Raw genomic sequence first — 23,781 nt, 5'->3', positions numbered from 1 at the left:
AACTCATCAGTCGCAACTAGTTTTGCAAAGTAAGTACACTTTCAGATTCTACAGGAGTTTCCTTTAGAATTCAGCAGTAGTATAATGGAGTGGCCAGTGATCAAGAACATCTGTTTCCAAATCTGTGCTCTTGTTTTGCAGCAGTGTGCTCTTGGGAAAGGTGTGAAGAAAGTCCTCGTTATGGATTTAAAATGGCCACATCTTGGAATGGCTTTCTTTATAATTGTCTCCATTACCATGACTTGCTGTTTCGTGTGGCAGTACAAGCTGCCAAAGCAAGGCAGGGGTAAGTATGTATTATATCGTGCCTTTCACAACCTTGGGATGTCTTTACAGCCTATGAACTAATTTGTTTCTTTTGAAGTCTAATCACTGTCGTGATGCAGGAGATGTGGCGACCAGCTGCCGCAAAGAGCAATCACCAGGCAACCTTTTTTGGTAATGTTGGTGGGCGGCATGGTAGCACAGTGGTTAGCACTTGTTTCACAGCGCCAGGATCCCAGGTTCGATTCCCGGCGTGGGTCACTGTCTGTGCGGAGTCTGCACGTTCTCCCCGTGTCTGCGTGGATTTCCTCCGGGTGCTCCGGTTTCCTCCCACAGTCCAAAGATGCGCAGGTTAGGTGGTTTGGCCATGTGAAATTGCACCTTTAGTGTCCAAAATGGTTGGGTGGGGTTGCGGGGAGGTGTGGGCTTAAGTGAGGTACTCTTTCCAAGGACGGTGCAGACTCGATGGGCCGAATGGCCTCCTGCACAATAATTTCTATGATTGAGGGATAAATATTTGCCAGGACACCGGAGAGAACTCTCCTACTCTTCTCCGGGATAGTTCTGTGGGCAGGATAGTGCTGTGGGATCTTTTACATTCACCCGAAGGGGCAGACTGGGTCTTGGTTTAATATCTCATCCAATAGTGCAGTGCTCCCTCAGGAGTGTCAGCTTGGATTTTCGTGCTCAAGACACGGGTGTGACTGTTGACCCATCACTTATTCACTCTGAAGCGAGAGGATGCTGTCACGCCTGATGACCGTAATAGGGTACCAATTTCCTGCTCATAGTTGTCTCCGAGAGAAAGCTTCTGGCTGTTTTCCCTGCTGCTATCTCTATTAATCTGTGATCTGTCCTTCGCCCCTGTCTCACGCTGAGGCTCATTACTAAGTTGAATCAAGTATTACGTTCACGGCTCAGCTAGCGATGTTATTTTCTGGGAATTTGAGTCCTCCAAATGAATATCCCTTGCCGGGTTATTTTTCTGTTTATTTCAGGTGAATTTACTTCATCTCGAGGGTTTGACCCAGTTCAGATGTGCCCCAGGCATCCCAAACCAGTGCCATTGGTGCACCCTGTGCCCATTCTAAAAGAAGCTCTTGAGAAGGTTAGTAACTGTGCCCGTTATTAAAAGCAGTTGGAAAATCTCGGATTCAGGGTAAGGTTCTGGTCAACATTGATGTTAACACTAACAGCTCATCTTTGGGAAGGTTTTCGCATGCGGGCATAATTGCGCCAAGTTGAAGGGATTGCTTGAAGGAAGCAAAAATATAAAGAGTGAAGAATTTGGGTTCAATAATGAAACCCAAAAAGACATTTCCAATGAAAAGCACAGTTTTAATTAGATGGGGATTTCTTAAATGTAGCAAGAGATTAATTGAATTTTATTTGTTAACCCAAAACCTCAGAATTATAAAAGAGTAACACAGAATACTTATAATCCAATATATCTAAAAATCTTACGTTCATCACACAGGCTAGGGGCACGTCTGGAGCACGAGTGTCCAGTATTATTGCCAAAATGTTGTCAGGCCCCATAGCCTTTGCAGGATCCAGCGATCTACAGCTGTTTCTTTATATCATGTGGGGTGAATCAAATTGGCTGAAGACTGGCATCACTGACCCATTTATTGAACAAGCAGAGCATTTATCTCAACATTGAAGGCTGCAGAACCTCACTGTTTACATCCCTTCAGTTCCTAAATCATTAAGAAAATGTCTGTTTACTTTTCCTTGGAATTCCCATCCATCCTCTTGCACCCCGATTAATAATAATAATCGCTTATTGTCACAAGTAGGCTTCAATGAAGTTACTGTGAAAAGCCCCTAGTCGCCACATTCCAGCGCCTGTTCGGGGAGGCCGGTACGGGAAATGAACCCCCACTGCTGGCATTGTTCTGCATTGCAAGCCAGCTATTTAGCCCACTGTGCTAAACCAGCACCAGATTTATGCCACCTGCCTTAATTCTATCCAGTATCTCTCCTGTGCAGCATCTTCTAAAACACTTTTTGAAAATCTGGGTACATAATGACAACTGCATTGCCTTCATCGATATACACTGCCATTTCCTCAACAGACTCTAATAAGTGTGTCAGACAAACTGTATCCAACACTTGACAGAGGCCTTGTTTTCAAGGCGCAACATCATTTTTGATGCACGCAACTTTACTTGGGCGACAGGGTTTGTAAAAATGCAGAGTCTAGCAGTTGCTAGCTATGTATTATACAGACGGTTACATCTGGCCACTGCCTACATGTTGCACTGCTGTCCTTTAGGGTGGCAGACCTGCATAACCCTCCCTACAGTGACCATATGCTGCAGCAGCTCCACTCTCCCAGCCACTGACCCAGAGGCCATGTTGTGTTGACTTAATAACATGCCTGCATATTGGGTTTGCTTTTCCTTAATTTTTCCCTGATATTCGTTCTCCTCCACTCCCCCATCCCTTGCCAAACAACCTTTGGCAAGGGCTGAACGTTTTCCGATCTATTTTGAAGCTTTATAAAGACCGGAACGATATTTTGTCGTTGATTCAGTCTCTACATGGGGGCCGGTTTAACTCGGTTGGCTGGACAGTTGGTTCGTGATGCTGAGCAAGACCAGCAACGCGGGTTCAATTCCCATACCAGCTGAGGTTATTCATGAAGGCCCCACCTTCTCAACCCTGCCCCTCGCCTGTGGTGTGGTGATCCTCAGGTTAAATCACCACCAGTCAGCTCTCCCCCTCAAAGAGGAAAGCAGTCTACGTCACCGGGGACTATGGCGACTTTACTTTACTTTTTATGTAGATGCCTTTAAATTTTAGGCGCTTGTTCCTGAGGATAGTTGCTGTTGCAATGAACCTGTACCAATTATTCATGTGACTTGAACCACAGAATTGCATGCAGTCTGTACAATGTGCTTTTTTGAGGCTTAATTTTTTCTGGGGGGGAAGCACAAGATTGGGGTCATTTGTAAATGATCCTGAATTGTAATATTGCTGTTATATTCCCAAGGACATAAATCTGTGTGAATGAATCACAAGTAAAATACAAGATTTATCATGTATTAGGGTTGAGATATGGCAGGTCGACATTAATCTGGATAATGCAGATTAGAGCAAATGTAAGTGCAACATGAAAGGATTCTGATTTCAGTTAGGTTAATGGAACTTTGCAATTGAGTTAACATGAGAAAGTCTCGACTGGCAAAGACTGATGAATAAAAGGGTTGGGAAATATTCATAAATCATTGCTTGCAAGCATCTAATCTGTGGGAATCATGAAAGAATCTGGTGAGAAAGGATTCCGTGAAAGGTGACCCTGAGGAAAGAAGACTGATGAAGAATAATGAATAGCAAGCAGTTAGCAGAAATTTTGTTTATATTATGCTTTGACTGCATTGGAAATAAAAAATGGTTGTGAAGTATAAAACAGACTGCCGACTCACTATAACACACCATAGTGTCCAATGACCATTGCTCCTTTGAGGGGGAGAGCTGGCTGGTGGTGATTTAACCTGAGTATCACCACACCTCAGGCGAGGGGCATGGTTGGGAAGGTGGGGCCTTCATGAATAACCTCAGCCGGTATGGGAAATGAACCCGCGCTGCTGGCCTCGCTCAGCATCACGAACCAACTGTCCAGCCAACTGAACTAAACCGGCCCACATTACATAATTGCACTATTACACAGTCAGATCTGCTCTATTCACTGAGAAGTTATCACATTTCTCACTACACCAAAATTATGGGCAGAATTTTACATTCCCTCGCTGACGGGCTGTAGACATCCCACCACCTTCCCTCGAGCCCTGACCTCTCCAGAATTTTGGGGGAGGGGGTCACTTCCATCACCAGCCTCCTTTTAACATCAGGCGTCTAGCCCCTGCAGTACTCCCTTTCCCACGCTTCCCTCTGCCTGTCCCCGGGGCTTCATCTCTCCAATCCGCCCTGAGACCCCCACACTTAAAGAACAAAGAAAAGTACAGCACAGGAACAGGCCCTTCAAGCCTGCGCTGACCATGCCCATCTAAACTAAAATCTTCTACACTTCCAAGGTCTGTATCCCTCTATTCCCATCCTATTCATGTATTTGTCAAGATGCCCCTTAAATGTCACTATCATCCCAGCTTCCACTACCACCTCCGGCAGCGAGTTCCAGGCACCCACTACCCTCTGTGTATATAAAAAAAAAAAAAAAAAAAACTTGCTTCGTATATCTTCTCTAAACCTTGCCCCTCGCACCTTAAAGCTATGCCCTCTAGTAATTGACCCCTCTACCCTGGGAAAAAGCCTCTGACTATCCACTCTGTCTATGCCCCTCATAATTTTGTAGACCTCTATCAGGTCGCCCCTCAATCTCCGTCGTTCCAGTGAGAATAAACCGAGTTTATTCAACCTCTCCTCTTAGCTAATGCCCTCCATACCAGGCAACACCCTGGTAAATCTCTTCTGCACCCTCTCTAAAGTCTCCACATCCTTCTGGTAGTGTGGCGACAGAATCGAACACTATACTCCAGGTGTGGCCTAACTAAGGTTCTATACAGCTGCAACATGACTTGCCAATTTTTATACTCAATGCCCTGGCCAATGAAGCCAAGCATGCCGTATGCCTTCTGGACTACCTTCTCCACCTGTGTTGCCCCTTTCCGTGACCTGTGGACCTGTACACCTAGATCTCTCTGACTGTCAATACTCTTTGAGGGTTCTGCCATTCACTTTATATTCTCTACCTGCATTAGACCTTCCAAAATGCATCATCTCACATTATTCCGGATTAAACTCCATCTGCCATCTCTCTGCCCAAGTCTCCAAACAATCTAAATCCTGCTGTATCCTCTACAGTCCTGTTCGCTATCCGCAATTCCACCAACCTTTGTGTCATCTGCAAACTTACTAATCAGACCAGTTACATTTTCCTCCAAATCATTAATATATACTACGAACAGCAAAGGTCCCAGCACTGATCCCTGCGGAACACCACTAGTCACAGCCCTCCAATCAGAAAAGCACCTTTCCATTGCTCCTCTCTGCCTTCTATGACCTAGCCAGTTCTGTATCCATCACTTGCCTGCTCCTAGACTCCTGGATTTTAGCATAGACTCTGAGGATTGGTTGTTGTCCCAGTCCTGTCCAGAGGCAGCTTCTGGAGCTGCCGAGACCAGAGAGCTGGTCTGTGAGGTGGGATTTGCTCCTGAGTGGGTGGGTGGGAGTCCGGCCTCCAGCCAATTACGCCTGTTGGAGTGTCAAACGCCTGCGGGCAGGAAGCATCAGCAAGAATGAGGTGACAGTGGCATAGAGGTAATGTTGCTGGACTAATAATCCAGAGACGCAGACTAATGCTCTGTGGACAGGGGTTCAAATCTCATCATTGCAGCTGGTGGAATTTGAAATCTGTTAATAAATCTGCGATTGAGAGCCAGTCTCCGTAATGGTGGCCATGAATTGATTGTTGTAGAAAGCCATCTGGTTCACTAATCTCCTTCAGGGAAGGAAATCTGCCATCCTTGCCTGATCTGGCCTACATGTGACTCTTAACAAGACTCTGAATTGAGCTAGCCTAGTCAAGTCGAGGGCAGTTAGGGCTGGGCAACAAAAGATAGCCTTGCCAACGACACCCACATCCCATGAAAGAATATAGGGGGGAAATGACAATGTGTTTGCTGTTGGCTTCTCGGATGGCAGGAAGGGAAACCCAAAACACCTTGGCTATATTTATTTTTGCCTTTGAATATTCAGAAATAAAAGTTAGTCAAATAATTGTCTTTTGCAGGTTGACTTTCTGCTACGCCATCAAATCCATGCAATGAGTCTGCCATCCATTTCGGCCATTGTAATATATAATGATACTGTGCTGTGGACTGGAAACTTTGGGAAAAGAAATGTATCTGACGAGTTTTCACCCCCACCAAATGAATATACTGCTTACAGGTAACTGTACTAATATAGCACCTTGAACCAATCTTGCTTTCCACAGGAAACAAATCTGTGAATAATTCCATGTTGCTTCTGAAAGGTTTCCCTAGCCAAGCCATAAGTGACATTTATTTAGAAAATATTTTATTTTGCAAATCACCAGATGGGTTTAGACGAAGGAGGCCCTTCAGCCTATCATTTCCCAGTTACCAAATCATCCTATTGCAGTACAAGCTGCATCTTAAATGAGCTTGTGACCAAATTTAAACCATCCTTCATGACAATCCTATGCAGATGTTGATCACTCCCTCTGTAAAAGTCACACTTCCAGACATTAATCCAAAACTTGCGCTTCAGAATTCTGAACCGGTGCTCCATTATCCTACAGCCTTATTATATCTTATTGTCTGGGGTTACTTTCTCTGTTCTGACATAGTGCTTGTTTCAACTTTTCTTCCAGCAGGTTTGTTTACAACCAAGTAGTTCATGGGGGGTGTCAAGGTGGCACAGTGGTTAGCACTGCAGCCTCACAGCGACAGGACCCAGGTTCAATTCTGACCTCGGGTGACTCTGTGTGGAGTTTGCACATTCGCCTCGTGTCTGCGTGGGTTTCTTCCAGGTGCTCCGATTTCCTCCCACCGTCCAAAGATGTGTAGGTTATGTGGATTGGCCATGCTAAATTACCCCTTAATGTCCAAAGGCTAGGTGGGGTTATGGGAAGGGGCGGGGGAGTGGGCCTGTATACAGTGCTCTTTCAGAGGGTTGGTGCTGACTCAATGGGCCGAAGAGCCTCCTTCTAGGATTCTATACTTTCTGTTTCTCTGTCTAAATGTATTGACCTTCACTTGTCATTGACCGGTTGAAGCTCATACCTCTGTGGAGCTCCTGAGTTGAAAATGCACCCCAGCTTGGCATCGTCTGGAAGTTGAGCTAATTTGAAGTGAGACATCACATCCTGATCATTTCTGTATACCAGAGAGAAAAAGTACAAAAGATAAATTCCCTGGGGAACCGCACTCCATTTCTTTGTCCATTTTCCCCTTCCTCAGCTCTGGAGAAGAACGGACTCGGAACGTTGACTGGAATTCTCCAGCCCTGTTACAATGGGATTTCCCATGCTAGAGGCGGCTTGCCATTGGCTGCTGGCAGGTTCTTCCGGTTCCATCAAAGCCAATGGCAATTTGCCTGTGCCAACCCGCCGCCAGAGAGGCTGCGGCAGGTGTCGACGTCGGCGGGACCGGAAGTCCGGCTGGTGGCAGGGGCGGATCTACTATGAAACTAATGAAGCTTAAGCTTCAGGGCCCCTAATCCCGGAGGGGCCCCAGAAGCGACCGTAGTCCACATTGCTTAAAAATTTTGGGTCTACTGTATGAGAAGGGGTTTAAAAAAAATAATAATATTAATAATATAGTGTAATTTAATACAAAATAATAGTTAAAATAAAAATTTTAAGGTTATTAAAGTATCATGTAGGTTAGCCGTAAATGAAAAAACGTTCAAATTAAGGATGTTTCATTCTAAATATATTTAAAATAAATTAATTATAAATAATTTAAAACACTATTAACATTTATGACAGAAATACAAACAGTCGATGACATGTCGTAACAAAAAAGGGGAGCCGTTGAAAAGGCAATCACAATGCTAACGTGAATTTTCAACGTGATAGCACTCGTGATAGCGATCTAGACAAGAATTTTTTCAATAAAGTGTTCATAAGGATACAATATTTTAATTACCCCTACTCAAAAATAAATGTTATATTTAGAAAAGTACGGTAAGTAATAAAGGTGAAATATTGCAGAGGTCGACCCATTTTTACATGAACATCTCGAGAAATGTAAAAATGAAAAAGTAAATGCTACTTACCTATCCAAACCCGTGTATGAAGAATTGATAGAAATCATGGGAAAACATGTGCAAGATGAAATTGTGAATCAAATCAACAACCTAGACACCAAATACTACTCTATTATTGTTGACTCTACGCCTGACCTGACACATGTTGACCAGCTGGTAATTGTGGTTCGATACTGCTATAATGGAAAACCCTGTGAGAGATTTTTAACATTTTTACCGATAGAAAACCATTCATCCACTACCTTGTTCAACAAAATACAACAAGTCCTGGGTGAACATAAGCTTTCACTTGAAAATATCCGTGGTCAGTCGTACGATAATGCATCTAACATGAAGGGCTCGGAGAAAGGGCTGCAAGCACTCTTTAAAAACATTAACAGGTACGCAGACTATGTACCATGTGCAGCCCATTCACTTAACCTTGTTGGAGAAAAGGCAGTGTCTACTGTACCTGAAGTTGTTGACTATTTTGGCATTTTGCAGGAGCTGTATGTTTTCTTTTCTGGATCTCCATGAAGATGGGGGATTTTAAACACACAGGGCAATCTACATTTTTCTCTCAAGAGCTTAAGTGTAACTAGATGGTCTGCACACTATGAAGCAGTCCGGGCAATTAAAAATGGATATATGGGTATTTTACAAACGCCTGACCTGACACATGTTGACCAGCTGGTAATTGTGGTTCGATACTGCTATAATGGAAAACCCTGTGAGAGATTTTTAACATTTTTACCGATAGAAAACCATTCATCCACTACCTTGTTCAACAAAATACAACAAGTCCTGGGTGAACATAAGCTTTCACTTGAAAATATCCGTGGTCAGTCGTACGATAATGCATCTAACATGAAGGGCTCGGAGAAAGGGCTGCAAGCACTCTTTAAAAACATTAACAGGTACGCAGACTATGTACCATGTGCAGCCCATTCACTTAACCTTGTTGGAGAAAAGGCAGTGTCTACTGTACCTGAAGTTGTTGACTATTTTGGCATTTTGCAGGAGCTGTATGTTTTCTTTTCTGGATCTCCATGAAGATGGGGGATTTTAAACACACAGGGCAATCTACATTTTTCTCTCAAGAGCTTAAGTGTAACTAGATGGTCTGCACACTATGAAGCAGTCCGGGCAATTAAAAATGGATATATGGGTATTTTACAAACTCTCAAACATATTTTTGAAGACTCAGAAGAGAAGCCTGAATGTAAACGAGATGCAAAGAACTTATACCACAAGTTGGTAAAGCTGGAATATGCTATTTTAACAGTTATTTGGGAAGAAGTGCTGGAGCGTTTCAACTCCAAACCCCTGGCTTTGATGTATTTGAAGGTTATCTTCTGCTATGATCTTTACTTTTGTTTGTTAAAGAACTCAGAGAAAATTCAGCCGATAGGATTGCACACTATGAATCAGAGGCAAAAGGTTTGTGTGAAGATATCACCTCGTTATTCTGATGCTTCCAAACGCATTGTTACAAGGAAATTTTCAGATGGAACAAGTGGTATTGCTTCTTTGAGAGGAGCTGACAAATTTAGGAAAGAAGTTCTATATCAACTCTGACTGCTTGATAATCCAGCAAGAGGATTGACCCATATGAGCAGATTGCGAAAAGGTTCAAGTTCCTCTCAGAATTGGTGAACAATTCTGAAATTGATGAGGACAGTATTAAATTTATAATATCGTATTACAAAGATGATATTGACCACAAATTAGTAAACGAGTGTTATCAGTTCAAAGAATATTTGCACCTGAGGAAATCCCAGCACACAGAAGAAAACACGCCATCTAAAATGAAATGTGCAGAAGTTCTTCAGCTTATTTGTGAGCAACACCTAAGTGAAGTGTTCCCCAATATTACTACTGCGCTTAAGCTGTACTTGACAATGCCTATCACGAGCTGTGAAGCAGAAAGGAATTTTTCAAAGCTATCCTTTATAAAGAACAAATTGCGGTCTTCCATGACTGAAGAGCGCTTAAATTCTTTATGCATATTGTCTCTAGAAAATGACATTGCAAGGAAGCTCTCGTATGACAAAATTGTACGTGAATATGTTGCTAGAAAAAAGAGTATTTTGTAAAATGTGCTTCATGTAGTATGTGTTCTCATAGGTGTCTGAAATAAAAGATTATATTGACTGTGGTCTTTTCTATGTTTTATTTCATTATTCTGTGATGCATCATGCATGTACATAACATTTCCCTAATTTTCATCCCCTCCATAACTCGAAAACTATAAGGCATAGGAAATTTTTATTCACACCAGTGACTTTGACATGTGAGATAATCCAGTACAGCAATTTTAATCAAAATTTGAGATGTCGTGGTTAATTTTTTTTTAAATTTGTGGTGATCTGTTGTGGAACAACCCCATTGAAGAAGATAACAGTGATTACCCAGACCTCGTTGCTGGTTGCGAAGGGGCCCCCATAACAGTTCAAGCTTCAGGGCCCCAAAAATGTAAGTCCGCCATTGGCTGGTGGGAAGGGCAGGGAAATCCCGACCTCTGTTTTTCTCTCTCTACAGATGCTGGCAGACCTGCTGAGTTTTCCCAGCATTTTTGTTTTTATTCGTTCCATTTTATTCCACTTCCCCTTACAGCTCCCTGCTTCCCCCCACCCCCCCCTTCTGATTCATTCTCTTTAGGCAGCTACTTATCGATATTTCGTATTTGATTTCCATTTTAAGTAATTTGTAAAGAAATGTTCTCTTTGGTGTGATGAATGTAGGACTTCAGGTATTTTGGATTATAAGGATTGGTGAAGTAAGGGTTAAAAGCCTGGGTTATAGTGTGTTTGACTGTTGCAGTCATGTTTTTAAAAGTTTCTAGGTTTGAGGAGCCTGAGGTGCAATTAGCCATTGTGAAAAACTTAGATTCATGCAATTTTGTTTTGATTACGGGGATTCTCTGTGGAGTTAATCGGCTTGGTGAGATGATGACAGGGGAGGAGCTAAGGCATCAGGCATTTTGAGTAAGCATTTTCAATTGCGTTCTGATTCTGGCTGAAGCTGAAGGCAAGTTTGGACATTTGTTCTCACTGCAGGTTTGTTAAACGAGATCTAAAGCAGTGCAGACTTGTCTGAGGACAAGGAGAAGCTGAAACAAGCCAGTTGAAAGACATCCAGCCAGAGTTACTGCAGGGGTTCAGATCAGAGTCAGATCTGTTCTGTAAAGCAGTGTCAAGAGATCTCTTTCTCAAAGAATAACTCGAAAGCAAGTATTCTTCTGAGCCATTGGTATTCAGAGTTGATTGAGAGCTGAGATGGTCTATTTTCTTGTTGTTTAAGTGGGATTAAAGATCACAAGTAAGGGTATTGTATTCGCTGTGTTTAATTGTAAGATATTCTCAGGTGTCATGTTAAAGATTTTAATATTATGTTAGTAATAGAAGATTGTTTTAATATACCATATCCCTATTTCTTTGTGCAATCAGTCCTGGATGCTTTCCTCACAGTCTTACAATATTAAAATAAAATATTGGGGTTTTGGTCCAGTATCCTAGCCACTGTTGGGGTCTGGTCTGGGATCGTAATATTGGAACAAAGTTGAGGGGTGATCAGATAGAAGTGTACAAAACTGTGACAGGTTTAGACAATGTGGATAAAGAAAAGCTGTTCCCCAAAGGGAGGCAACTTCACGGTTTGGGACAAGATATATGGGGGGGGAGATTTGAGGAAGATATTTTTTGCAGAAATGGGTAATGACCTGAAACCCGTTGCCTATGAAGATGGTGGAAGCCGAGCTGATCAATGATTTCAAAAGGAAATTGATGGGCACTTGAATAAAGTAAAATTGCAGGGATATGGGGATAGAGCAGGGTCGTGTGATTGACTGGATTGCTCTACAGAGAGCAGACATAGGCTTGATGGTCAGAATGTTCTCCTCCTGTGCCATAATGACTATGTGATGTGGTAAGGCTTTTCTTTTCCCTTCTTTTCTGCTCCCTCTTTGACCAGGACTATTCTGGCCCACCAGGCTGTTCAGATTGTTATGCACTCTGACTCATGCACTGATGAGCAATAAATATGATTCCCTGAGACCCTCTAATTGCCATTCACAATGTTACTGAGTAACACTTACAGCACAGAATACAATACTGTTTCCTGTGTGAGCATTAGGGGCCGGTTTAGCACAGGGCTAAAGAGCTGGCTTTGAAAGCAGACCAAGGCAGGCCAGCAGCACGGTTCAATTCCCGTACCAGCCTCCCCGAACAGGTGCCGGAATGTAGCAACTAGGGGCTTTTCACAGTAACTTCATTGAAGCCTACTTGTGACAATAAACTATTTGCATTTCATTTCATTTCAATTTTCATTTCATTTGCTACTAGCAAACAAAGGTGGAAAATCTGAACATGTTTACGGCTTACGGCAATCACAATATTCCTATAGAGTTACTGTTGGGTGATACTTGGATGTTACAGCTGCAGACTCAATGGCTAACTGAAGCCAAGGTGTAACTACTGAATTCTGCTTTTGATTTGAAGAAATAAGGACTTGCATCTTTAAAAACACTCTTATCAAAATTATGGGGAGGTGATGGCATAGTAGTAATGTCACTGGACTAGTAATTCAAAGTCTGGGGACATGGGTTCAATTCCCACCATGGAAGCTGGTGGAATTTAATGCAATTAATAAATCTGGAACATAAAGCAAGTCTTAGCGATCGTGACCATGACAACTATCGTTGACAGTTGTAAAATAACCATCTGATTCACTCATACCCTTTAGGGAAAGAAATCTGCCATCCTTACCTGATCGGACATGAGACCACAGCAATGTGATTGGCTCTTAACTGCGCTCTGAAATGGCCAAGCAAGACATTCAGTTCAAGGGCAATTAAGGACGGGCAACAAATGGTGGCGTTGCCAGCAATGCCCACATCCCATGAAATAATCACGGATCTCTATGCATTTCACATAGAGCATACAATGCAGAAGGAGGCCGTTCAGCCCATTGAGTCAGCACCGACCCACTTAAGCCCTCACTTCCACCCTATCCCCGTAACCCAACAACCCCTCCTAACCGTTTTGGACACACAGGGCAATTTAGCATGGCCAATCCACCTAACCTGCACGTCTTTGGACTGTGGGAGGAAACCGGAGCACCCGGAGGAAACCCGCACAGACATGGGGAGAACGTGCAGACAGTGACACAGTGGGGAATCGAACCTGGGACCCTGGCGCTGTGAAGCCACAGTGCTATCCACTTGTGCTACCGTGCTGCCTGTACATGCAATCAATTACTTTGAAATGCTGTGACTGTTACAAACAGAAATATTTATTTATATTTTCTATTCACATATTATTTACATTCACTCGCACCTATCACCATCTCGGGATGTCCCAACAATTTTGAGCTGTAGTTAGTGCTGGTCTGCACACCAGGAGGGCTCCCCTGGTCATGTTGATTAGTACCATGGGATTTTTTTACATCTATCTGAGTGAACTGATGGGAAATTAAGCACCAGACATTTGGCAATATGATCCATGATGAGATTTCTGTGTTGATTTGCTACATTTTGGATCAGGCATTAAGCCAAAGTGCCTCGGATGGAAGTAAGTGATCCCATGGCATTCTATGAAGGAGAACACGGGAGTTCTCCATGGCCAACATTCACTCAACAACCAACTGCAACAGATTATATTGTCATTGCTTTTTTGTGGAAACTTGCCATGTCCAAATTAATGGCCACATTTGTTTATGTCAGCGCTGGTGTATAATGGAGGAATAATACAGCAGCTTGTCTTTTACCTTCAGCAAGTTTATTCTGCCAACAGCTCAGTAGAACTGATCCAGCTGTGACCATTTATGCTCTTATTGGAGGTTGAGCCAATAATCATCACCTGTCTTTGATAAGGTAATTTGCTTAACAATGTAATTGCCAAAGCATGCACTCGCATGCACAGGTCCACAGCAGACGCCATCTCCATGGCCGTGCGCTCTACCCGGGAACACCTAGATAACAAAGACACCCATGTCAGACTCCTATTTATCGACTACAGCTTATCCTTCAACACCATCATTCCTACAAAACTTATCTCCAAACTCTGTGGCCTTGGCCTCGGCTCCTCCCTCTGCGACTGGATCCTGAACTTTCTAACCCACAGGCCACAATCAGTAAAGATGGGCAACAACACCACCTCCACGATCATCCTCAACACCGATGCCCCACAAGGCTGTGTCCTCAGCCCCCTACTATACTCCTTATACACCTATGACTGTGTGGCCAAATTCCCCTCCAACTCGATTTTCAAATTTGCTGATGACACCACCATAGTGGGTCGGATTTCAAACAATGATGCGACAGAGTACAGGAATGAGATAGAAAATCTGGTGAACAGGTGCAACGACAATCATCTCTCCCTCAATGTCAATAAAACGAAGGAGATTGTCATCGACTTCAGGAAGCGTAGTGGAGAACATGATCCTGTCTACATCAATGGGAACGAAGTAGAAAGGGTCGAGAGCTTCAAGTTTTTAAGTGTACAGATCACCAACAGCCTGTCCTGGTCCCTCCATGCCAACACTATAGTTAAGAAAGCCCACCAACGACGCTACTTTTTCAGAAGACTAAGGAAATTTGGCATGTCAGCTGTGACCCTCACCAACTTCTACAGATGCACCATAGAAAGCTCCAGCTTGGTATGGAGCCTGCTCTGCCCAACTCCACAGGAAACTACAAAAGGTCGTGAATGTAGCCCAGTCCATCATGCAAACCAGCCTCCCATCTATTGACTCTTATCTATAATTCCCGCTGCCTTAGAAAGGAAGCCAGCGTAATTAAGGACCCCACGCACCCCGGACATACTCTCTTCCACCTTCTTCCGCTAGGAAAAAGATACCAGGTCACGTTTGAGGTCACGTACCAACTGACTCAAGAACAGCTTCTTCCCCACTGCCATCAGACTTTTGAATGGACCTACCTCGTGTTAAGTTGATCTTTTCTCTACACCTTGCTATAACTAACATTATATTCTGCAGTCTCTCCTTCCTTCCCTATGTACGGTATGCATTGTTTGTACAGCATGCAAGAAGCAATACTTTTCGCTATATACTAATACATGTGACAATAATAAATCAAGTCACTGATACATTGGCAGCATTTCCACCCCCCCCCCCCCCCCCCTCCACCCCCATTCCAACAGTGAGTACACTTCAAAAGTAATCAATTGACTGTAAGACACTTTGGGACATCCTAAGGTCGTGGAAGGTGTTGTATAAATGTAAGTTATTTCCTTTTCTCCGCCAAATGCGGTATTCAAAATGTTTGGCAGGATATCTAATGGAACATGCCAATGGTAGAAGCTGACCAGAACTGAGAAACAGGTTATTATTTTGTTTATTCTTTGTGAATTGCTTGCAGAAAGTGATATCCTATGATATCAGACTGTCTCAAATAGTAAACCTCAATGGAACAGTTTTTTCAAAAAAAGCAGTAACGGCAGCATCTTTGATACCGTTTCCACTTTAAGGAAATTTCTGCATTGGATGATATTTGGAGATATGACTAGTGTGAAAATTTGTAATTGGTCGTAATAGTCTTTATGGGATTGAATTCTGAAAATGATTCCAGAAGATCTAGGGATATGGTTGCTTGACTGGGAGTAAAAGACTCTTGAGCAGTTGGGTGTTGGAGCGGTTCACTGTACCACATTACAACGGTTGAGGTCCCAGCGACTGCTTCGAAGACCAATGAGTAAGTATTCACAACTCCAAAATCCAGGAGGTACATCAGATTCAAACCCCAGGGGATGAGACCTGGTGTACGCAGCTATAATGCATTATTTTCTTTAATTCATTTATAGGGTATGGATGTTGTTGGCCAGGCCGGCATTTACCACGCATCCCTAGTTGCCCTTGAGAAGGTGACACAGTACAAACAACTAGGCATTAGAGCAGATGCCAATTAGGGAGGCCAAATCCAACTGGGGAGATATGAAACCCTGGACATGCAAAGGAATATCATAGTTATCCTAAACTCAGTGTTATAAATGATCTGAAAAAGGGACACGTGATAGCGAGTGTACTCTTCTACTGGTAAAAGCACACCTGGGCCATGATAACTTGTGATTAGGCCATCTTGGGGCCCATGGTTTTATTGGGTCAGTTTGGTGGAGGACTAATCAGAATATCACTCTGGATCGGGAGTGAAAGTAGGAGCACCTAGACCTGTACCATCTCAGCTGGGAAATCATTTGAACAATGGGCTAGTTTAGTTATAAAAGATAAAGCTCCAGTGGTAACCCAGGGCCAGGCAAAGGCTATGATCTGGACGAGTGGTAACATAGATATTGTAGGTTCCATGAACTGTCAGAGGTCACTCTGAGGATGGTACATGTTAACCATGATGGAAAGCACTTCTGTACATCCAGGTGCAGCAGCTCTTGTGCCTATGGATGCAAATGCCATCGGCAGTGCATTGATAAAGATGTTTGCTTAGCTCTTGTCAAAATTAGGAGCAAATCTTTTTCCTCTTCATCGGAAGAACAAAGTGGAACAGCAAGAGTTAATTCAACTTATTTTGCACACTTTCATATTTATAATATGTACTTATGAAATTCTTCCTTCACACCAGTCAATGTGTAAAGCATTGCGATATCAAATTCAGTGAAAACCTCAAAACGACTTCTCTCGTTTCAGGATTGCGAGCATTTCCAAGATATTCCCTGCTATCATGCTGTACAAACTCTGGCAGGAAGGGAAAATTACATCTCTGGATGATCCACTAATAAAATATGTCAAAAACTTTACAGTTAAAAACCCACTGGGAAATTCAAAAGTATTAGAACATCAGTATGAAGCAGGAGACCTGGTATTTCTTGAGCGAGGGAAAGCCACTGCAAAAGTATCATCTGTGACGTTGAAACGAATGGCCAGTCAACTGTCGGGTAAGGAAAGTATTTTACAAAATATGTCCTCAAGAAAAACACTGCTTTCACCCATACAATTAAAAATTACCGAGTTAATTTTCAAAAGGAGCAGGGTTAGGTCAAGAAACAGAGTTAACATAGAGTTCGCCAAAAAAACGAGCCCAGTGCACACCTTAGCTCATTATAAGTAGGCTGTATATATTTACCCCTGTGAAGAGCATTACCAGGTCAGAAGGATATATTGGAAATTTAGCATGAAGTTCAGGAAGTCCCATCCTGTGAAGTGTGGTAACCTATGGGCCCACCTTAGCCCTGTGCTCTCCCTCAGTGAACTACATATCTTAAAAAATTCAGGTGGTATTGCAAAACGTGGAAGTATAGAACCCTGCGAACATGCCAACAAAATAGCTGCGAAAAGTTGGCATTATCAAAAACAAACTTCATACCCACTCTTCCAAGGCACCCGGTGGAAGACAATGAAATAGCCAAGTCGATTTTGTCCCGTAATATTTCATTATGTCAAGAAATATGGCTAACTCTTTGTTACCACACACCAATACTGCAAAAACACCAGGTGTGCTGTGCCATACCAGCTACAGAGTTCAAGAAGGCAGCTCACCACCACTTTCTCGAGGGCAATTAGGGATAGGCAATAAATGCTGGCCTTGCTCACATGCCAAGAATGAATGAAAAAGGTCGAGTTTGCTTTTTCAACGAAATTGGTTTCATGTCACCTTTTCAAATCCTCCAATTTCCTGATCATGAACAGCGTACCTAAAGTTTTTGATGGTGTTCCATTTGAGATGGCTCCTGTGAACTTGTTGGCTTTGGTTACAGAGAGAGTTAAATGCTCTATGAACTGATTTGCAGGGTTACCCAGGCGACTCAGGTCAACAAGTCTGCTCTGGGATGGAAATACTGAAATGGCACTGAATCTTCTGCAGGACGATTTACTCGTTGCGGATCCTGGCACAAGGTTTGAGTTCAGTTATGTCATCCTCCAGCACAAAGCATGACATTTTAAACGTTGTCAACAATTGATGACCAATAAGAATTTATTGGCGTTTCTTAATCTGTACAAATAGTTGACGAAGCCTCTTATGAAAATAGCATAACGACACCTGTCTTCAACCCACCTTATACAAAATGGGGGGGGGGGGGGGGGGGGTGAATAGTGCAAGTCACTGGAATAACAAGCAAAAGCACTTTTAATCTGGTTTTCATCATTGGCCTTTTGGCTCAGATCAAGCCCAAGATGAGGTGCAAAGCCTTTTCTTGTCAGCTTGGATCTTGTATGGCTCTCTTGTGGAGACCACGAATTGGATTCAATTTGAATCAGCTTTTGGAGAAAGGGCTTGTTCTGTCCACTCTGTGCATTGGTTTTGGTACTTTAAGAATGGAGTAAAAATAAATTTAAATACAAAAATTGCTTCACAATATATCTGATTGGGATTTTACTGCTTCCATAACTAATCTGCAAGGCTCCAGTGCGATTATACTGACAGACAAATATCCAGTGAGTGTTAGGTGGAACGTGTGCATGTTCTCCTGCTACAGTGGGAGTTGCACCTCAGTCATGAGTTATGGTGCACTTATGGATTGATGTTGCAACTAACCCACATCTGAGACAAATTGAGTTGAAGCAGAGGTACTTTACAAAAATTGGTGTTATTTTTGCTCTGTCGGAATAAAGTTTCTAAGCTTGACTGGCAGTCACTGTGCACCATTCAGCATAATGTGCAATGACTCACTTTACACACACATGAGCAACATTGTGAGATCACACCCGTGGCTCGAGGCCTCAACATTAGCCTAAGCATTTGGGAGAATCAGTAACAGAATCTTGTGCATCAGTTTACTTAGTAGATCCAATTTTACAAGGCAATTTTAGGGGCTGGAGCATGTGTGAGCTTCGTAACCAGCACCACTTCACTGGGCATATGACTGCGGGGTAAGTAAGACCAATTTAGGCAAGCTTCATAAAAGATTGGCTGCGGTTTGCCTTGAAGTTTTGCTTTTAAGGCTGAGAACCTGAGGGCAGCACCGTAGCCTTGTGGATAGCACAATTGCTTCACAGCTCCAGGGTCCCAGGTTCGATTCCGGCTTGGGTCACTGTCTGTGCGGAGTCTGCACGTCCTCCCCGTGTGGGTTTCCTCCGGGTGCTCCGGTTTCCTCCCACAGTCCAAAGATGTGCAGGTTAGGTGGATTGGCCATGATAAATTGCCCTTAGTGTCCAAAATTGCCCTTCTTGTTGGGTGGGGTTACTGGGTTATGGGGGTAGGGTGGAGATGTTGACTTTGGGTAGAGTGCTCTTTCCAAGAGCCGGTGCAGACTCGATGGGCCGAATGGCCTCCTTCTGCACTGTAAATTCTATGATAAACATTTTGGTTTTTCTGCACTTAGTTCTGTCTTTTACTGCTAGCTTTAATTTGGCTGGGTTACACTCACACGTACAGATGCTTTTGAGGAACCTGGCATCATTAACCTGAGGGCAGAGAGTGATGTATCTTCATATATGTCACCCTCTGTAAACCTAGCTAATTATAATAATCTTTATTAGTGTCACAAGTAGGCTTGCATTAACATTGCAATGATGTTACTGTGAAAATCCCCTAGTCGCCACAGTACGGCGCCTGTTCGGGGACACTGAGGGTGAATTCAGAATGTCCAATTCACCTAACAAGCTCGTCTTTCGGGACTTGTGGGAGGAAACCGGAGCGCCCGGAGGAAACCCACGCAGACACGGGGAGAACGTGCAGACTCCACACAGACAGTGACCCAAGCTGGGAATCGAACCCGGGTCCCTGGTGCTGTGAAGCAACAGTGCTAACCACTGTGCTGAACCTGGTGGTGCTGCTTCCACTGCTAGTAACCTCCTTAGACCCTCTGTCCCTGCTCCTCTCCTCTCGAGGTCGTAGTTGATGGAAGTTATCCCTTCGTTCTGACCAACATCATTTAAATGAATTGGCTTTGGTGTTTCTAATGGGTCCGTTATTTCTTTAAGCTAATAGTAGATAAATAATCTACTGCAGTACAAGTGTTGCCGAAGGCAGTTGCGAATATCTGCTGTTCCATAACTTGGACAAGGAAGATGGCTTCATGAGCAGATGTTATCTGCAAGTGTAAAGACTACCTAACCTTATGGTTCCAGTGGAAGCCTGCATACCCTGAGTGATGGTACTTGGAAGATCTTGGAAGCCACTCACTATCATTGTCTCCAAACAATTCCCCAAGATCTAACATCCAGTTGTCATTGCGTCCATGTTGATGCACCAACCAGTCTTTGTACAGGGGTTGGAGGGCTTGGGGGCAGCAGATGATGTTCCCGGGCTGTCAACCGGTCTGTATGGATGATTTTATTTTTGCTTTCTTTCATTCCTGATCACAGAGGATGGCTTTACATTCCATCATGACCCCAGCTATCTGCTGTGAATCCTGAAAGAGCCTGTGCTGTCAGTATACATATATGCACTGCCGATATTCTTGTTATCAAAGGAGGAGCCCCCCACTCCCCAACCCACCTCCAAAATCTAACCTGCAGGCTCAGTGCCATTAGACTACATTCACAGAGAAAAGTTGAATGATGCACTGGATGATGATCTACCCCAGATGTGCTACTGCTTGTGTCTTGTTTCCCTCCTTTTTCTCCAGTGCCCCTTTCTGTTTTGTATCTTGAATGCAAATACAAGCCGATAGGTGACAATGCCGAGAAATGCTTTTCGTAGCCAAATCAACAAGAGTCTCCTTGCAAGAATGCATGAGGTGAGGCAAAATCCAATTTGGTGCAGGCAGCCAACATTGAAATTAAAGGGAAAGATAAGAGTTGGAAGGAATGAAGAAGGTGGGGAGGAGCCTTCAAAGGGATGTCTGTGAGTGAAGGTACCTACTCGGATCACCAGGGTATTAATCAGCCCTGTCAGATGAAATGTTTGCATGAGGACAATGAGTGTTATAAGAAAATGCATTCAATGCAAGGCAGAAAGGCTCTTTTCAGAACTTCAGTGTCAGTGATGTAGTCCTAATATTCTGATAGTGACTCCAGCCAGTTGTGTTTGTTTTCTGTACCCATTTAAGAGGTTGGTGATGACAACTGCACTGCATCCTTGAATTTTGACGGAGAAGCGTAGTGAACTATTTCACAGACCCACTTTAAGGTGGTTAAAGGAGTTGTTGGTTTTGGATGATTGTCCTTGTTAACAGTGGCGTTACTTGTGATAACGCCACCTAGGTGGGTAAACTGTTCTGCTGCATTGAGGTTGCTGCTGTCAATGCTGTTCTGCAGTGGATTGTAATTTCCTCAGGTGGTTATGCAGCACTTGTGCTTTCTTTAGGCTTATAGTAGAGCAAAGGCATTTGCTGCCTCAGAGAAACCGTTTACAATGGAGCTGCTTCATGAGGGGGCTGGACAGAATAAACAGGGAGAAACTGTTCCCGCATGTGAAAGGATGGAGAACGAGAGGCCACAGATTTAATATGATGCGAGAAAGAACTTCTTTCACACAACAAGTGGTTTGCGTCTGGAGAACACAACCTGGAAGTGTGGTGAATGCAGGTTCAATCCAGGCATTCAAGAGGGCATTACATGATAACTTGAATAGAAACAATGTGCAGAGGTTCAAGGAAAAGGCAGGGAGATGGCACGAAACCATGATGCTCGTTTGGAGAGCTGGTACAGACACAATGGGCCAAATGGCCTCCTGCGCCATAACAATTCTGTGATTGTCTCCTCCATGCATACTGGAAGACCTTCGCCTGTGAAGAGTCTGCCATCATTACCTTGAGGACAAGGAGTGATGAATTTTCATATATGTCACCCACTGTAAACTCAGCTGCTCTCTGTTCTGAACCTGGCAGTGTTGCTTCCACAGCCAGTTATCCCCTTAGGCCCTCAATCCCTGCTCCTCTCCTCGGGCCAATTGTTGATGGAAGCTATCTCTTTGCTCTGCCCAGCAATATTTAAATCAGTTGACTTTGGTGTTTCTGATGGTGGTAAGAAGCCCCAGTCTGTTTCACTTTCAGCAGGAATTCATTACCGAGGAATAAAAATTGTTGGACCTTGAGAAACAATTGAAGGACATTGGGAGACGTGATGTCCAGATTACTTAATCAGTGACACGTATACAGTGCAATTCCCTTTCTGAATGTGGGTTTAGGACTTTATAATAACAAAATAAGGCACATGAAATTCACAACAGAAAGTGCACGCTGACCTATGTTATATTGTGAGTGAGTAGAAGCTGCATAATTTTGATTTTATTTAATGTGTTTATATAAAGAAGCAAATATGCAAAATCAATCACAAGAAGTGTTTTAATGACTGAGTAACAATGACTATTCTGTCTTTCTTAGATGCCATTACAGTAATTTGGCGTTTTCGCTCCTGGCTCACACTCTGGCCAATAAAGTTGCTGGATCTGAGTATCAGTGCTGGATTACTGAGAATATTTTAGCTAAAATAGGAATGGAGAATACTGGCTTTGAGTTTACCCACTCAGTCCGTTCCCAGCTGGCAGTCGGTGTCTACAGCAATGGTAAACCAGCGCAGCTATACAACCTGGGTTGGTACCGACCCTCTGGCCAGATGTATTCCACCACCGCCGACCTGGCTAAACTGGCTATGGTGTTTTTGGGAGCTGTTCACAGACATCTCTTGGAGCCTGACACCATCAAAATGATGCTTACTCCCGTGTTCAGGTGCTCTGAGGATTACTTCGCCAGCAAAACAGGGACGCCCTGGGAAATCAGTGAACTATTTGGATATGATATCATTAAAAAAGATGGTGACTTGGATGGTTATTCAGCTACATTCTCCCTGGTTCCTAAGCTCAAACTAGGATTTGTTGTTTTAATGTCAGGTGCCCGACCCCAAGAGAAGGACTTGACCACAGGAGTTTATAACTATCTCATTCCGGCGATAGAGTCTGCCTTGCGACAGAGCAACAGGATTCTTTCTCCACCGCCCCGCTCCAAGCCTTATGTTGGTTACTATACATTTGCAAACTTGACCTTTTACGAGATAAAGAAGGATAAGAATGGAGTATTAGTGATGCAGCAATTTGGCCCTCATATTGAAAAGTTGATACCCGAGAGATATCGGACTATCAAGCTGTGTTATCTAGAAGAGAGGGTATTTCAAATTGTATTTGAAAAAGAATACCCCTGTGTCTTGAAATTCAGCACAGCTTCGGTGTCACTTGAAGCTCAAGATGGACAATTGTTTAATTTCTTCCAGTTCAACAGGAAAGGCCTGTCTACTGGCTTTGATGCTCCGGGTCTTAATACGTATAATATCCTCCGCATGAGTCGAAAACCGAGATTTTGAGAATTGACAGACAGAATTCCCACTTCAGGAACATTTGAAAAGCCACTTTTTAATAGAGTTAAGGAACTTTAGAATTTCTGGAAAAGGGCCAGTTGGCCAATCAAACCTTCTCCCTGCAGAGACCGTCTATGATCATTCTACCATGAGCCCCCACCATCTGTGGATCCCCTACTTTATGGAGCACCAGGTCAGGAAAATTCCTTGGAGTTGCTCCCACTCCCGCCCCCTCGGGTGCTCCTGCGGTAAAGATACAGCGGCGGAAAAGCAGTAGCCCCAGCGACATACCCAGCCTGCCTTTCTTCTGCTTACCTCCTCGAAGAAATGCTGTTAAAACCTCCATAACCTTCCAGCATTCTTCTCAAAACAGATATCAGCCTTGTTTGTTTTTCTATGAGTCACTTGGTCCATAATCAACCCCCATCTCTGGGAGCCGGTAGGAAGTAGGCAACAAATGAACACTCCCAAGATGTGCAGGTTGAGTGGATTGGCGATGCTAAATTGCCCCAAGAAGTCCAAAGATGTGCAAGTTGGGTGGATTGGCGATGCTAAATTGCCCCTTAGTGTCCAAAAATG

At 43.4% G+C, this 23,781-nt stretch overlaps 1 protein-coding gene across 1 annotated transcript; it reads left to right on the top strand.

Moving 5' to 3' along the window:
• The first annotated feature begins 180 nt into the window (after nt 1-180).
• On the top strand, nt 181-23,208 carry LOC140392349 (putative beta-lactamase-like 1). The gene is made up of 6 exons (XM_072477655.1): nt 181-286; nt 1,263-1,372; nt 6,020-6,177; nt 16,657-16,904; nt 17,757-17,862; nt 22,236-23,208. The coding sequence occupies exons 1-6, from the start codon at nt 181-183 to the stop codon at nt 23,206-23,208; spliced, it is 1,701 nt and encodes a 566-aa protein (XP_072333756.1).
• The last annotated feature ends 573 nt before the right edge of the window (nt 23,209-23,781 follow it).

Source organism: Scyliorhinus torazame, chromosome 16, assembly GCF_047496885.1.
Source record: "Scyliorhinus torazame isolate Kashiwa2021f chromosome 16, sScyTor2.1, whole genome shotgun sequence".
NCBI lineage: Eukaryota > Metazoa > Chordata > Chondrichthyes > Carcharhiniformes > Scyliorhinidae > Scyliorhinus > Scyliorhinus torazame.
Note: the sequence above shows the minus strand (reverse complement) of the source record. Positions and strands in the feature narration are given on the sequence as shown.

What these genes read in the sequence shown, in the direction of transcription:
- LOC140392349 (XM_072477655.1), top strand. Translation starts at nt 181, where the DNA reads ATGGATTTAAAATGGCCACATCTTGGAATGGCTTTCTTTATAATTGTC. An exon ending in AATGAATATACTGCTTACAG is followed by an intron (nt 6,178 to 16,656) that starts GTAACTGTACTA and finishes CTCTCGTTTCAG; the next exon opens with GATTGCGAGCATTTCCAAGA. An exon ending in AATGGCCAGTCAACTGTCGG is followed by an intron (nt 16,905 to 17,756) that starts GTAAGGAAAGTA and finishes ACTGATTTGCAG; the next exon opens with GGTTACCCAGGCGACTCAGG.